At 37.2% G+C, this 17,564-nt stretch overlaps 1 protein-coding gene across 1 annotated transcript; it reads left to right on the forward strand.

Annotated features, from left to right (window-relative positions):
- The first annotated feature begins 472 nt into the window (after positions 1-472).
- LOC127435410 (integrator complex subunit 13-like) lies at positions 473-13,228 on the forward strand. The gene is made up of 17 exons (XM_051688875.1): positions 473-723; positions 1,330-1,578; positions 1,973-2,047; positions 2,159-2,361; positions 2,906-2,986; positions 3,094-3,184; positions 6,808-6,936; positions 8,063-8,147; positions 8,359-8,451; positions 8,549-8,638; positions 9,113-9,291; positions 10,416-10,580; positions 11,027-11,181; positions 11,308-11,538; positions 11,770-11,909; positions 12,751-12,886; positions 12,988-13,228. Exons 2-17 carry the CDS (start codon positions 1,354-1,356, stop codon positions 13,022-13,024), a joined length of 2,115 nt encoding a protein of 704 aa, XP_051544835.1. The 5' UTR covers positions 473-723; positions 1,330-1,353; the 3' UTR covers positions 13,025-13,228.
- The last annotated feature ends 4,336 nt before the right edge of the window (positions 13,229-17,564 follow it).

Genomic DNA, 17,564 nt, shown 5'->3' on the forward strand with positions numbered 1-17,564 from the left:
CTGTATATTATTCCAAACTTTTGGCCGCCAGTATATATATATATATATATATATATATATATATATATATATATATATATATATATATATATATATATATATATATATATATATGACTAAACTATATATATATTATATATATATATATATATAGTTTAGTCATATATATATATATATATATATATATATATATATATATATATATATATATATATATCTTGCCAAAATAAATAAATATGTATTTATAAAAATTATATACTTTTTAAATATGAATGGTGTAATTCTGTTAATAAAATGACACACAAATCTAATTTATGTCACTCATAGTACATTTATTCAATTTATTTAAATTATTACTTGCTGAAATTAGTAAAGGTCATCAGTAGGGGACATGCAGGCGAGTTTCCAGAATGCCATTTTGCCCCAGGACCGTTTTATGTGTATGTCTGAGTTCATAGGGCGATATTTGACTGACGGACACGAGTAACGGCGTATTTTGCCCCCTGCGCTGTCACTGTCAGTTTGGGTTAGCTAGTTTACCTCTTTACCCCCGTTCCGTTTTAAGATTGCGTCCAATCAGTTGTTGTATTTTATGTTTCTTTTTAATTTTCCAGTCGCAGTTTGTGTAAGCGAGTGATTTTCTTGAGTGCACGTTTACCGCAGATGGAAAACTATGTGACGATGCTTGCAGACTAACGCTAGCTGATATTTTGTGATACACAGGTGATAAAATGATCATCTATATAATTATTAATAATTACCTTAAGCCCCCCAAACTTGTTCTTTTCTTAAATTCTTTCTTTAAAAAAGAAAAAAAAAAATACGTTTTTCTCAGAAAGCACGTTTATTTACAACCCGTGTGTAATTTACTGTTGTTTTTTGTTTACGTTGACGAAATGTTCATTAATACTGTTTTATAAGCAAATGTACCTATGTCAGAACATTAATGTTTTATTTTAGTCTCTATAGTTTCATATAAAGTGTTTTTGTAAGTTCGGGTTCTATATCCCTCACATTCTAACATTCTTTGTGCAAAAGTCTCTAAGCCTGCTTTCTATATAATTGCATGGGGGAACAGATCTGCTGTTGACAGCTTTGCTTTAGTTAGTGGACACACATGTATCATATCCTTTAGCTTTTTTTTTTTTTTTTAATCAAGATTAAGCTAGGTTAACGTTTATTTAAATGTATGAGGTGTGTGAGGTACGCAGGACATGTCAACTTTCAAAAAAAAAAAAAAAAAAAAATGTATGTCAATTACCCTTATACCTCTCATTGGGATGAACCCAAGAAGCCATATATTTAATTCACCTATTTTATTTCCCCCAGTCTCTATGCTGCAGGTCCTTTAAAATGAGGATGTTCTCAGTTTCACACAAAACGGCCTTTGTAGTCGATCACTGCCCGTACATGGCAGAGTCCAGCCGGCAGCTGATCGAGTGTGACATGCTGACCAAAAGCCGCTCACATGGTGTGATTCCTCTGGCTCCAGTCTCCAAATCTCTCTGGACATGTGCTGTTGAGTGCTCCATGGAGTACTGCCGGATCCTGTATGACATTTACCCCACCAGGAAACTAGTAAGTGTCATCTAAAATCCCGTGTGGCTGCTTAAATGGCTAATTCAACCAAAAATACTGTTATAATTTACTCACCTTCGTACTACATCAAACTGATTTAACTTTCTTTATTCCATGTAGCACAAATTTGGAAGTTAGGCAGAATGTTAGGGACTGACAGCCGTAGTCACCATTCAGTTTCATTTTATGGAAAAAAAGATACTGTAAATGTGAATGGGGACTGAGGCTGGGACATGCTGCCTAACATCTCTTTTTGTGTTCCATGGAAGAAAGAAAGTCATGTGGATTTGAAACAACATGAGGGTGAGTAAACGATGACAGAATGTTTGTGAGAACTATCCCTTTAATGCACAGTTAGTAGGGACTCTGCTTACACTTATGTGTTGTCTCTCAGGTAAATTACATTGTGAGTGATTCTGAGGTTCACATCCTGAACAGCTGGAAGCAGGAAAACCAGAACACACAAGAGGTAAAGCGCATCTCTTTATGCATATCCATACCAAACACCCTGCTTCTACAAGGGTAATCTTAGCATTGTGCTGGACATGTGTTGAAGTGTTTGTCTGTGGTGTTTTGTTAGTTGATGGCTGCTTTGGCAGCTGTTGGGCCTCCAAACCCTCGTGAGGATCCTGAATGCTGCAGTGTGCTGCATGGACTGGTGGCCGCAGTGGAATCGCTATGTAAGATCACAGAATACCAGCACGAGGCCCGTACTTCTCTGATGGACATGGCTGACAGAGTGGCCAATAGGGGGCGCATTATCTGTCTCACTAATGCCAAAAGGTGAGTACAATTAATACAGTACATAGGGGACTTATCGTTTAGCAGCAGCTTTCTATCCGGAGCGACATACGTTAAAGAAGATTTCGGGACGAAACTTCAGGAGTAACCTGCCATTAAACGACTTGCACAGAGGTGATGTGATCTGCGTAGCTGTACAGTCCCAGATCATTAACCCTAAAGTTTCACCTAAATAAATGGTGAATAATTACATATAATTGCATGGAAGAAAAGACCTGAGCCATATACAGGTGTACAGACCAGAATATCATAGAGACTTGGGAGTGGGCTTATTTGACTTAGGGCAATATGCAAAAACCCATAACACCCTAGAAACTGCATAGCAATGTGCTAAAAAACACTCGGAACACTTTAGCATCCGCATTGCTACACCCGGCAACCACCCACAAAACCATAACAGTATGGCAGCAACAAGCATTGCTCACATTTTCACCAGATAATGAAAAAAAGTCTGTTAATGTTATATTTCAGTTACAAATTTTCTGACATTGCTCTATTAGTAAAAGACTCTGTCTCTCCCTTTCAGTGACACTCATGTCAGAATGCTGGAGGACTGTGTGCTGGAAACCATTCAGGAGCAGAATAAACTGGCTGCAGGGTCTGATCGGTCAGTTATGATATAAAGTAGATTGAACTAGTTTCACTTTGATTCACATGGTATTACCATGCTTATATTTCTGGGTTCTCCTTTTGGTGTATGTTTGACCTGTGCAGACTGATGCCTATTCAGCAGTGTGAGCTTGTGCTGGTCCACATCTACCCACAGGGCGATGACACTCTGGTCTCAGACCGCCAAAAGAAAGAGGTAAAAAGTCTTGTGCAAACAGCTGCTTCCACGTTTTACGTAGTGTAGCTCAAGCGTTTCCGTTAACAGCGTTCAGCGCACCTACATGCAGAGCTTTATTCATGGGTAGGCAGATTATTTCTACTTTTTAGGGCTGTCAGTTTATTAAAACTATAAATCATGTTGTTGGCGTTAACGTGACTAGTCTCAAATATATCATTTGCTGAAATTTGCCTCAAAATGTATATTTTCCATGCCAAATGTAGCATTATACATCAAACATACTGTATAACCTGCAGCAGTCTAGATTTTTAAAATATCTTTTTTTTTTTTTTTTTTTTAAAAGAAAGATAAACATAATTGTTGATAAAAGTCAAAATATTAAAGGTGCTGGAAGCGATTTCTTTCATGAAAATGTATGCAAAAAATGTTCCTACTCCCTGAAAGATATTAGTGAAATAAGTGTCATGAGATATCTCACTAGTCTCTGTGACAGCTCTAGACTCTGTAAACACCAAACAAAAATGTTTCCGAGGACAATGGCGCTTTCAGCCTGTCAATCATTTTGCGCATTCTTCTACTATTGTAGTTGCAGCGAATTATTGAGGCTTAATGCATTTTTATGCCATGTTACTCATAACAGTTGTCAGTTGAGGGTGACTTCAGCACCCCATGTTGCATTATATGCCAATGGTGTTCTAAAATTATTTTTTTTCCCATGTTGGTGTGCCTATAACTCCAAAAGTATTAAATACATCTTAAAATTAGGGCTGTAATCACGATTAATCATGGTACATGCTACATTAAAATATGATCATCAATATATTTTATTTATTCTTTGTCTCAAAGAACTTGCAAGAATTTGGTTAGACATCATTTATTTTAAATCATATATATATATATATATATATATATATATATAAAATTCTTTTTTTTTTTTCATTAGACACATTTCTACATGTATAAATCTTTGATAAAAGTGGACAATGCTGTAATTAAAAGTTGGGCAAAATATTCTGGCATTTTCCAGTGGACTTTTTTCGCTCAAGTTGGCAGATTCAATTTATATCAAACTTTATTAGCAAAGTAAACTTAAGAGTATATTGCCAATGCATTATAGACACTATACATACAGATATGAAACAGACTGAATGAGTTTAATTTGCTGAAGTTTAAAATCTCAAAACTATTATTTTCTCTAGCTGCCGTTAGGGCTGAACGATTTGGACAAAAAAATCAAATTGCAATTATTTTATTAAAAAAAAATTTTTTTTTTGATTGCGATTTGAACTGCGATATGATAAACATAAAACAAAAAACATGTATGATTCCTTATTAAACCATATTTTGCCCATGCTTTACTGCCAACCAGAAATACTGTTCTAGAAAGGGTGTTCACACTTGATTCCTCTAAAAAAAACCAAACTACATAAATAAAACAGTGAAACAGAGGGGGTGGGGGAAAGCATTACAATTACATTGCATCTGTCTGCTTTGTAAAAAAATAAAAAATAATGTTTGTCCAATTTGTGAATTGGTCAGTTCACTTTTAATCATTATTTTTTTGAAACCCAGTCAACTTGAATATTATATTATTGCAATAATAATAATGTTAGGTTAAGAAATTATTATAGAAATATATTATTGTACAATAATTATTAGCATTATTACTATTATAATTTATTATTATTATTATTATTATTTAATAGTAATGTTTTTCTTTAATGATTTATTTTTATTTTTTATTTTTTTTCCCTTTTCTCCCAATTTGGAATGCTCAATTTCCACTACTTAGTAGGTCCTCGTGGTGGCACGGTTACTCACCTCAATCCGGGTGGCGGAGGACAAGTCTCAGTTGCCTCCGCTTCTGAGACCGTCAATCCACGCGCATCTTATCACATGGCTCTCTGTGCATGACACCGCGAAGACCCCCAGCATGTGTAGGCTCATGCTACTCTCCGCGATCCACGCACAATTTACCACGAGCCCTATTGAGAGCGAGAACCACTAATCGCGACTACAAGGAGGTTACCCCATGTGACTCTGCCCTCTCTAGCAACCGGGCCAATTTGGTTGCTTAGGAGACCTGGCTGGAGTCACTCAGCACATCCTGGATTCGAAATCGCGTCAATACTCGCTGAGCTACCCAGGCCCCCACTAATGATTTCTTAACTTACTATGCAGTCCCAGTAATCCCTCAAGCCTTTTTTCAAACCAATTTCAGCGGAAGCCTTTATTTTGAAATCTGAAGGGACAGAAATTTCTGTTGTTTGAAGTTGTGTTGACAACAGCCTTTTAATGCAGTGAAATGCTCTCATCTGCCTTGCTTTCAACAAAAACCCACTCTCATAGGATTATTTTAAATGCATGTAGTAAATTGTAGCGGCCAAACATAGAAGTATGTGACATTACGCAAATGTGCAAATAAAGATCTGGGGCGCTTTAAATAATGCAATCATATCACGATAGCACACCTAATCAAGCTCAGAGCACATCTGTCACTCAGAGGAACCAGATAAATAGAGTTTGTGTGTATGGAGCACAGAACTACTCTGAAACCACATGTATAATGCAATGATCCCATTGTATTTAAGAAAGCACTACACACTACAGACAAACAGCCGTGCACATAGGCGCAGCACAGCAGGCAGCGTGTTGAGACTATTTATTTATTTAATTAATTAAATTGCAGCCCTCGCGGTTTGAAAATCGCACTGGGTCATATCGCGATTTCAATTTTATTTCAGTTAATCGTTCAGCCCTAGCTGCCGTTCAGTCTCTTTCGCGCACACACTGGGTCTCTCTCTTGTGGTTTCGTTTTTGACACTGGTTCAAAAAACAGGGAGTGACTGTTTTCAGGCTATGGGAAGAGATTTGGCAGCTTGCCCGTATTTCTCCCACACCTGGCTCACCACTTGCGGGTGAAGTCTCCATTCTCCATACGGTAAATTCGCTCCCATGTTTATTATGCCCGGGACATGTGTCGTGCGTAATGAATTAGCGTGCACTGCTCCACACTGTACAGGGTTTGCAGTCTAGTCGCCCGTGTACCTCCTGGAAATGTATATATGCTAATTTTAGCAACAAAATAAACAGATACTTCATTAATAGCGTTAATTTTGTATGCGTTAAACAGTCTAGAGATTATTAATCGCAGAAATTAATGCATTAAATTTCCAAGCCCTACACAATATCCTTTTAGATTGTGGTTTAGAACAAACGTTTCTTTTGGAATCTTTATATTTAAGCCTCTCTGTGGTTAAATTGCAGAGTTATGGGGGCACCATTTGTAAATTATTACATTTTACAAATTTTCAATGGTCGAAAGCCAAATGTGGGTCACATGGTATGAAGCTAGTTTTTCTTCTCCAACAAAGCAAAGGTCTGAAGTACCAAAAATTTTAAACAAATGAAAACTATCTTATATTTTGGCTTATTCCTAGTAGCCAACCTTTAATTAGATTACCGCTTTGCATACTCTGGACATTCTCTCAACCAGTTACATGAGGTGCCACCTGGGATGCTTTATAAACATTATCTATATTACTATTTATATCCTAAATTGTAAACATTATCTATATTACTGTTTATATCTTAAATTTGTTAGTATGTGTCTTTCTCTCTGCTATGTGTGTGTGTTGCAGCTCTCGTCAGTGTTGAGCAGTGATGTTCACAGTGTGCGTGCTGGACGCTATCTGGCATCTAAACTGAATGTGCTGGTTCAGCAGCACTTTGATTTGGCCTCCACCACCATCACCAACATCCCCATGAAGGTCAGACTCACTGTCAAACACCTTCCTCTTTGCCAGTCTCTTCTCTGCCTCTCTTCATCACTTGGATGAATATACCAGTTTCTTACACAGCTGCTGTTTTCATGGTTTATTGTTTGTTTTGCTAGCCTACATTAAATGTCTGTGAGCAGGTCAGTACTTCACTAGAGTTACTATTACTATTCCAGATCAAAACCCCTCATCCAGCTCTTGCTAATCTTTGATAATAAAGAGGAGCTTTTAAAGAGCTTTCATTCAATTATGATGCACTAATTTTAAAAGCTTTAACATAAGAATAAATAAAGCTGGGTAATACTTATGAAAATGTTCCAAATTGTATTATTTAAATTAAAGTCAACACGAAATTAGTATTTTCCATATTTACTTTCATGAAACACAGTCCTTATTGTACAGAATTCAACGAGCAAAAGACGGAAAAGTTTTCTTTTTGTTATATTTCATCAAATTTTACTGGATATTCTGAACAACATCACATTACGAAAATAAAATGGGTTGTGAATGTCGTTTCATGTTGACTTTAATAGACATATAATGGTTGGTTTGCAGATTGCAGATCTTTCTGATTAGCACTAGCTGGATGGACAATTGACCCTCTAGAGCCCCTGTTAGCCCCCTGACCTCTCTGTTGGGGCGATCTCTCCCTCTACTCTCTTGCTTTTGCTCTTAATCGCTCTCTTTCTCCTCCTGGGTGATGTCTCTTACCCTAGCTGGGCGTGGCCGAATGTGAAGTGTGTTTCATTGGTCACTTGCGTTTTTGTAACTCAAAGCCATAGTTCCCTGCACACTAGTGTTAGGGTGTTTGTGTTTGAGGACATTACGGTGACCCCAGGGATGAAACGTCCTGCTCCACAAAGTCTCCTGATCCTTCTCCTCTCCTCTTGTGTTTTGAAGCTCCATTTGTAGCTTCAAAGCCTCTGATCTCCACAGCATATGATCCAGCTGGAAGTTTCAGAGGTCTTTGTAGAAATTAGATCTGAGAACACAGTTATGTTGCAAACTGTGCTCCTCAGACATGAAAGCAGCAGTAGATTGTGGTGTGTTGTAGTGTAGAATCCTAGCTGCTGATGTATATGTGTGTGTTTGTGTGTTTTTCTCTGTGTGTGAGAAGGAGGAGCAGCACGCTAACACTTCAGCAAATTATGACGTTGAGCTATTGCACCATCGGGATGCTCATATGGAATTCATCAAGAGTGGTGAGTGTTATCAGTCCCTCTTTCCATCAATAGTTCAACACAACCTTCATTTCATTATATAAAGCAGATGGAAATTAGATCAGAGCAACTGCTTTTAAAGGGACAGATCACACAATAATGAAAATTCTGTCATAATTTACTCAGCATCATAACATTTCATACCTGTATGATTACTGTTATTGCGGTTTGTCTCTGTTTGTTTTGTGTGTAGGTGATTTGCACATGGCTGGCAGCACTAGCAGAGACAGTGGCCTCAAGGAAACAGTCACACTCAAATGGTGCACTCCACGTACCAACAGTGTAGGTGAGTGCTTAGAACTGTGGAACAATGTAGTCCTCAACTTTTTTCAGGTGACTGATATGTTTTGTGATTTTACATTTTTTTATTAATTTTTTGGCAGAGCTGCATTACTGCACAGGGGCCTATCGCATATCTCCTGTTGACGTCAACAGCCGACCATCTTCCTGCCTCACCAACTTCCTGTTGAACGGTACTTGCAAAATTAACTAATGTGAACGTTTTAAAATCAACTTGAAATCAAAATGCAACTGATTTACTTTAATAATCATTCCTGGTCCTATTCTAAAGAAAAAAATTCAGCATAATCTTTCGTCAAAATGTAATAGCTTTGCCTTTGAAACAACTTCCTCTTTCAGTTGATGTCACCAAGCCCTATAATTTTTCAATCCCTCTTTTCAAACCACTTTCCATGATCCAAATAATTCCTGATGGATACATGAAAGTTCCAGGCTAGATTTTTTTCTTAAGTTAAATATCCTGTTTATATCACATTATTGGAGGAAAATGGGTAATGAACTTCATTTCATGTTGACTTCAAGTCACTTCCAATATACTCATCAGAGCTGGTATTTCTTTGCTCCAGTAATGGAAAGAAAAGCTGTTAAATGAAAGTATAGAAATGTAACCTCTATTGTCTCCTATCCTTTTTCTGTTGCCTTTTCAGGTCGCTCTGTGCTGCTAGAGCAGCCCCGCAAGTCAGGGTCAAAGGTCATTAGTCACATGTTGAGCAGTCACGGAGGGGAGATCTTTCTGCATGTGCTGAACAGCACTCGATCCACACTGGAAGACCCGCCCTCCATCAGCGAAGGCTGTGGGGGAAGAGTGACCGACTACCGCATTACTGTAAGCTCAGCCAGCACTGCCTGACCTCTCAGCTTTGACCTTTTGAAAAAACTGACCTCCTAACCCCTTCCCACACAGGGATCACAGATCAGTATCGTTTACATTAACTGCATGTTGTTATGTCAACACATCAAAACATCAAAGCATGGGTAATAAAAATTATCAACATCCAATACAACATTTAGCCCAACAGAAATATTAATGGATTCACATATGTTTACTTTATAAAGAATTATTCTTCATGTCCATTTCCACTAAGCTATAGAACTCAACTAGGAAGCTAGAGTTGCACTAGTTCAGTTCTTTTTCTAAATATGGTCAGAGAATAGTTTAGGACATCATACCATACCATAGTAGGATATTAGCTTTACAAACTCTGTTTAAAGCATAAAACATATGATTTGACTGAAGAGACATTTTGTAAATATATGGTTTGTCTGTCATTTCCATGTGGCCTCAGGTATTTGTATAAGTTTATAGACAGTTCTGGAGCTGTCACTGCAGTAGAGCTGAACGCTTGCATCAGCTGCAAGATGAATATTCTTTAAATAATCTGCTTTCTGCCTTATTCTATGAATGGAATCCACATGAATCAGTAAAAGACACTCATAGCAACTCTATTATGATTTGAAGATATATGTACTAGATAATCTGTAGTTGTCATGTTAACCATTCTGCATTCATGTGATAATACTAAAGGCTAAATCTATATGCGTTCATAATCACATGACATGGTGTTGGAAGATGTTTAATAAAACTCTTTTAAAGTTATTAAAGAACATTATCAGACTTGTGGCTTTTGCTCCATTGTGTTTCTATGGATCTACCAAATATGGATCTATAAAAATATGTTATGGAAAATAATTGCTGATCACTACAATAACAATAATTTGAGCTTTTCCAATATTTTTCTTCATGACTTTATTCATCATGACTATTAATTCTAGCTCTTGGACAACAGACTTTCAAGTGTCTACTTTTAAAAAACACCACAATCATGCCTGTAATACACTTGTGCTCAAAACAAGGGGGCGCAAGACAACATTAGCCAAACTTTTTAGAGAAGCATTTATATTTCCTGTGCCAGGCTGTATAGTAAATTTGCATTTAATCGCTCTCTGTAGGACTTTGGTGAGTTTATGCGAGAGAATCGTCTGACTCCGTTCCCAGACACAATGGTGGATACAGTAGGTAGAACTCCAGTTGAGAGAGCCAAAGCCCAACTAGAACGACACACACGGTACTGGCCAATGATCATCTCTCAAACAACAATCTTCAATATGCAGGCGGTGAGATACACCATCTAATTATTTATTTACCTGTTTAGAGTTGTTCTCCTTTTCTTCAAAGAAATTCTCTTTTTAAGGATTTTCATCTAAAAGCTTATGCTTGAAATAAGTGTTGCAGACAAACATAATCTGTACCTGCCTATGAATTCAACTACCAATTAAAAATGTACATAATTACTCCTTCAATACTGTTTAAAAAGCATCCCAGGTGACACCTTATCAGGTTGGTTGAGAGAATGCTATGAGTGTGCAGAGCTGTAATCTAGTCAAAGAGTGGCTGCTTTGAAGAAGCTAAAATGTCATTATATTTTTGGTCACAACATAATTCCCATAATCTTCCCAAGCCATGAAGACTCCCATAGTTTTCATGGCTTTACTATTATTTAAAAATGTGGAAAATAATAATAGAGTATGAGTAGTTGTTTCCTAACTTCTGTTTGTTCCAGGTGGTGCCATTAGCTAACCTCATAGTGAAGGACACTCTAACAGAAGAGGATGTGCTGACCTGTCAGAAGACAGTCTATAATCTTGTTGATATGGAGAGGAAGAGTGACCCTCTGCCAATATCAACAGTGGGCTCCAGAGGAAAAGGACCTAAACGGTAAGAATATTCTTGTGTGTGTGTGTGTTTGTGTGTGTGTGCCACTAGCATTCCTAGATACCTGTATTTGGAAAAACACATATAGAATGTGTGTGACTATATCTGTTTTTGTTTGTGTGTGTGTAGTGACGAGCAGTATCGGATCATGTGGAACGAGCTGGAGATGCTGGTTAAGACACATGTGGGCGCCAGTGAGCGGCATCAGCGTGTGCTGGACTGTATCGGTGCCTGCCGAAGCAAACCCCCTGAGGAGGAGGAGAGGAAAAAAAGAGGACGGAAAAGGGAGGACAAAGAAGACAAAACTGAGAAAAATGGAAAAGACCCAGAGGAGAAGAGCTGGACCGCAGACTCTGAGAGGTGCTAGCCACAGTACAAATTTACAAAAATAATGAACATGTAACAAACTTTAACTTGGGACATTAAGACAGGACAACATTTAATATGACATTTAAAAATATTTTAAGTACTTTAAATTGCATTTAACAGGCCACAGCTACTACAGATTGATGACTGTGGATTTCAATTTCTTTATTAATGTCCTCCTCTTTGTCTACGAATCTGATGGAATAAGTGCTATTTCATCTCCAGGCTGAAGGGGGTGATGGAGCGTGAGAAGGATGAACAGAGTGAATGTGAGATCATCAAAGATTCGCCAGACTCTCCAGAGCCCCTGAACAAGAAACCTCGCTTGGCCATTGAGGAGCAGCAGCCTCCAGATAAATCTAAAGGTTCACAATTCTGTGTTTTTGAAGGGAAATCAAGCATATCTCATGATGATATATGTACTGATGATTTAGTCACATTGGATCATTTTACAGGTTTTAACATAATCCTTTTAACAATGCAAAGTTGAACAGGACATTTTTTGGTGATACTCGAGAATGTGTTACAGCTTCTAAAAGCCACTTTACATGGTACACTGTTCCCAGTTTATTTTCAGTGTGAGAACATATGCAGCACTGAAAGCTGCACTGCTTGCCAAGCTTGCATCCAAAAATGTTAACGGCCCCAATAGCACATGATTTATCTTCTTGCGGCTGCCATGTGTCATTGACTAATAAGGGGTGATTATATTTACAGCCAAGTAAACTGTATTTAGCTTTTCTATGGTCAAAGAACAACATAGAGTAATAACAATTGGAAATGGTATGCGTTACAAGATACTCACTGTAGTGTGACAATATCACAGTATCACACACATCACACAAGCTAACAAACAAACACTGATACTGAGTGCCCACATACTGAGGGACCTTTTGTGGGACACCATGATTTTTTTACTAATCACACCCTTGATTGAGACTCTTCGATAGAAGCATCAGCTGCCTCAGTCGGTTTAAGCACAACATAATTTTTTATGGTCAGCAAAGACACTTTGATGTTCTTAGTCAGAAAGGTCTGTGTAATCATCACCCATGTGCCTGAGTGAATGGAAAAGCCATTTGCATGACCATTGCATGGTGCACAGTCAGAATGTGGCATGACAAGGTATGGCAGCCTATCATATCCATTCGTTAGTGATCTATGATAAGCAGAAAGAGCTGTCAAATAAGGTCTCTTCTTTTTCAGGTCCTGTCTCTTTACTTAGCCTTTGGACCAATAGAATCACCCAGGCCAACTCCAGAAAGCATCAGGAATTTGCAGGAAGACTGAATTCTGTGAATAACAAGGCCGAGCTTTATCAACATCTGAAAGAGGAAAATGGGTGTGTTAAATTCTTGTTTGTCTAATCAGGTGCCATGCTATCACATTAATCAGTAGGATTACAGTCATTTTGTGTTTACTCACTTTGTCTTTTGTCATTAGGATGGATGTTCATGAGAATGGAAAAGCCACTAGATGATGTGTGGAACACATCTCTTCTCATCTCTGCAGGATCATTGATTGGTTGAGAGACTGATGTAGTGACCTTGCGGCATGAAATCAGATGTTTTTTTGCCAGGCAAAGAACAATGTTGTTTTATAAGGAGATACTTTTTATATGCTTTAGTTTGTACAAAGAATGTGAAATATTCTGAAACGGTAGAATAAAAATGCTTGTAAAGTGTGTTTGGGTCCGTGGTTGAATTTTGTGTGTATTTTGCAGGATGTTTAAGATGTCCTGGTTGATTTACCTACTTATAAATTAACCTAAACATTCAGAAAGAATCACAGCTTTACTTCTGGAAATGCTTACTGCATGTACAATAAATGGATCCACTGCTGTGTGACATCTGCTCAACTGCAGACCACAGGAAAGCTGAGTCAGTAAACAAAACAGATGAGTAAACACAGAGCGTGTAGTAGGACAGATGCTGGTCTGGCTAGTTTAGACGATTTGTAGATACAGTGGCAAGAAAAAGTAAGAGATCCATTTGGAATGAGCTTGTTTTCTGCATTAATTGTACATAAAATGTGGTCTCATCTTCATCAAAGACACAAGTATAGAAAAACAATGTGTTTAAGCTAACAACATACAAACAATTATAATCTTTATTGAATACATCACATTAAACATTCACAGTGCTGTGGAAAAAGTAAGTGAACCCTTGGATTTAATAACTGGTCAATCCTCCTTTGGCAGCAATAACCTCAACCAAGTGTTTCCAGTAGCTGCGGATTAAACGAGCACAATGTTCAGAAGGGATTTTAAACCATTCTTCCTTACAGAACTGCTTCAGCTCAGCCATATTCTTAGGATGTCTGGTGTGAACGGCTCTCTTGAGGTCATTCCACAGCATCTCTATTGGGTTATGGTCTGAGCTCTGACTGGGCCACTCCAAAACGTGGATTTTCTTTTTATGAAGCCATACTGTAGTGGATTTACTTCGATGTTTAGGGTTATTGTTCTGCTGTATCACCCAACTTCTGCTGAGCTTCAGCTGGCTCACAGCCACCCTGACATCCTGTAGGTTATCTTGCAGCAAAGCAGCCCCAAATCATGATGCTCCCTCCACCATACTTTGCCATTGGGATGATGTTTTCGTACTGGTATGCGGTGCTCTTTTTATGCCAAATGAAGTGCTGCGGGTTCTTCCCAAACAATTCAACATTAGTTTCATCAGTCCACAAAACATTTTCTCAGCGTTGTGGAGTGTCAAAGTGGTCTTTGGCAAGCGTCAATGTTTTTGTTGGAAAGCAGCAGCTTCCTTCGTGGCCATGGACAGCATGCTTGTTTAATGTTTTCCATATAGTAGACTCATGAACAGAGATGTTAACCAGTTCCAATAATTCCTTCCAGTCTTTAGCTGTCACTCTAGGGTTATTTTTACCTTATTGTGCATTCTGCGGTGTGCCCTTTGAGTCATCTTGGTTGGACGGGCAGTTCAAGGGAGAGTACTCATAGTCCTAAATCGTCTCCATTTATAGATAATTTGTTTAACTGTGGACTGATGAATATCTAAGCTCTTCGAGATAACTTTGTAACCCTTTCCAGCTTTATGCAGATGATTCTTGTGAATAGCAAACTCAAAATGTTTGAGTGCTTTTTATAAGTTAAAGTAGCTCTTACCCACACCTCCAATCTTGTTTCATTTATTGGATGCCAGGTTTGCCAACTCCAGACTCTAATTAGCTTTTGTTGACATCATTAGCCTAGGGGTTCACATACTTATTCCAACCTATACTGTGAATTTTTGAATTATTCAGTGTGTACAAGAAAAATACAATAATTTGTTTGTTATTAGTTAAAACATATTGTGTTTGTTTATTATTGTACCTTACCAGATTTTAAGACACATTTATACATAAATGCGGGTAATTCCAAAGGGTTAACATTACTGTTTCTCGCCATTTTAAAAAGAGATGAAGGGAGGTTAGTGTTGAGTTTTCTGATTCTGGTGAGGGTGTTATTATGCAATTCTAATGCTTGTTTTCAAACTGTGCACACATATCCATTATAGGTGAAAGTGAATGTTTGGGTGGGTGTTTGATCACTGGCACGCAATGCTTCTTTATCTGAGCAGTACTCTCCACCTCAGCACTGGAAAACCTGCAGCTGCATTTTACTAAGATCCATCCAACAGGGTAAAACAACTAGCCAAGTCTACATTCCACATTCACTGAGTCTGCCTCTCCGAGCACTTCTGTCGGTGAAAATCCACTAGGGAAACAGGCTTTTTAGAACTTAGGTCTTTAACCAGCTGCTCACCCTAATTAACTTGAGAATGTAATTGTTCTGATATATTTAATACTAGCATTGTGGACACTTGTATTGTAACTGAGGATTATGAGTGAATATTTCAAGGATGAAAACAACCTGTGTTCATTAGGTTCTAAATACTCTACCATTTAATTTGTTGACTAGATGATAATGTTTAGGTAAGTGATAATGTACATCTCAAAATAAACTCCAAAAGGATGATCAGGACCCCGATGTGTAAGCTTTGCGATGGGATCCTGATCACCCGTTGGGGTTTAGTTTGCAATAATTACCAACTGACTGTACATTTTTATATTCGTAACACAAAAATTAAATATACATGAAATCTTTATTTAAATAATTTTATTAGCTTCTAGACTAACTTAAAGCTATCATTAAGAAACTAGCACAGCTATGAGAGAAATTGCATGGGGCAATGGTCACTTATACAGTTTTGCGTTCATTGTACGAAAATATTTAACTGCAGAATACTGCGATTGACCAATCAGAATTAAATATTCCAGATAGCCGCGTAATGTAGCTAAACAAACAAATACACACACACACACACACAAAACATAACATACAAGTTCCAGATTGCTTCAATTACCAGTAAAAACAGTGATGGACTAGTCTAATTAATTTTTTATTTTACAATGTTACTGCTCATCATCTTTTCCACTGATGGCATAAATATTTTATGCTGCTCAATTAACAAATCATTTCAGGGTATTTTTTCAGGCATTCAATGCTTCTCTAGAAGGAAGAAGTTTAATGAACATAATTTTTTAAAAATAGAGTTGAATAAAAGTCTCTTGCCCAAAGGTATTTTGGTTCTGCATTAAAGGTCAAAAGTTGTGATCCAGAGATATCAATTCATGAAGCAATTTCCTTTATAACAACTGTCAGCTGAGTTAAATGTTATCGTAGTCACACCTGTGTGCGTAACAACAGATGATAGAAGCAAACACATTAGTCCTGCAGTTTTGCACCTCAAGCCTGTTACAACTAAACATATGTATACAGGCATTTGACACATTTATGTAATAGGTGCCAAAGGTGGAACTTCAGGCCTTGTTGAGTATCTCAGACAAGCTCAAAACAAAGTCAGTACATGCCACAATACTAAAAATAAAAACATTTAGTTCATTTTAGCTGTTCAACAAAGAGACTGTTGTGCATTTTTTTTTTCAACTATGTTAAAAATAGTCCTCTGTATTCTACATAGTGATATGTTGCTGTATGCTATTTATATATTTTTTAATTTTTTGTAAGGCATGCTTCTCAAACATTACCCTCTTCATACAGAGATGACTGGGTTTTGTTAATGTGCCATCCAGGCATCCAAATGCTCTTTTACAGATCACGATAGTGAGCACCACTTCTGTGTAAAATCAACATGACTGCTACATAAAAAAAAATGAAATACAAAAATTATCAGTAAATGTGGAGGCAGATGGATCAATTCTGTTTCAAAGGTTCAGATATATTAAAGGGATAGTTCATACAAAAATACAAATCTGTAAGCAACCTCAACCTTGTGTCGTTCCAAACCTGTTTACCTTTCTTCTTTGGAACACAAAAGATGTTACAACATATGTACCCCATTCACTTTCATTATATGGAATGAAAACATCAATACTTAAATAATAATAAAAATAACAAAAACTATTTGTTTCACAGAAGGAAGTCAAATGGGTTTGGAGTGGCATGAGGGTGAGTTAATGATGACAGAATTTCCATTTTTTGGTGAACTAACCCTTAAAACTGTTAGATGTAAACGCACACCTTATATTTTAAGGTGCAGGTCATGGCACGTATATAAAGAAAATAGCTGAGCTGTTTGGTTTTCTTTTCTTGAACTAAAACTTTAAACACTATTTTCAAAAAGACACAAAATGTTTCATACCCATAAAGATTACCTTAAAATACTGGCTTTAGCAAAATAACCAAGGTGAAAAAAAGTAAATCAGTAGTTTACAAAAATATCAATTAAAATCCAGAAACTGCTACAGCAAATCTAAATGAAATATTTCTTATGCACGCTTCTAAAAGATCTTTACTTATATCCACTGTAAATGTAAAAAAAAAAAAAAAATGGAGCCACAATTAATTTATCTGAATGAGGCTTTAAGGGAGGCAGATCCCGCTACAGTCAAATATATATATATATTATTTTTTTAAATCATGTTGTAATTACATTTTAGAGCTGCTTCCCTTTGCACATAAGCAGAATTTCACATCTCCGCCTTCATGCAGGAAC

The sequence above is a fragment of the Myxocyprinus asiaticus genome, chromosome 45 (assembly GCF_019703515.2).
Source record: "Myxocyprinus asiaticus isolate MX2 ecotype Aquarium Trade chromosome 45, UBuf_Myxa_2, whole genome shotgun sequence".
Classification (NCBI taxonomy): domain Eukaryota; kingdom Metazoa; phylum Chordata; class Actinopteri; order Cypriniformes; family Catostomidae; genus Myxocyprinus; species Myxocyprinus asiaticus.

Excerpts from the sequence above, each read along its gene's own strand:
- LOC127435410 (XM_051688875.1), top strand. The coding sequence starts at position 1,354 with ATGAGGATGTTCTCAGTTTCACACAAAACGGCCTTTGTAGTCGATCAC. Across the intron at positions 2,362-2,905 it reads TGTCTCACTAATGCCAAAAG|TGACACTCATGTCAGAATGC; the intron begins GTGAGTACAATT and ends TCTCCCTTTCAG. Across the intron at positions 11,910-12,750 it reads GCCTCCAGATAAATCTAAAG|GTCCTGTCTCTTTACTTAGC; the intron begins GTTCACAATTCT and ends CTTCTTTTTCAG.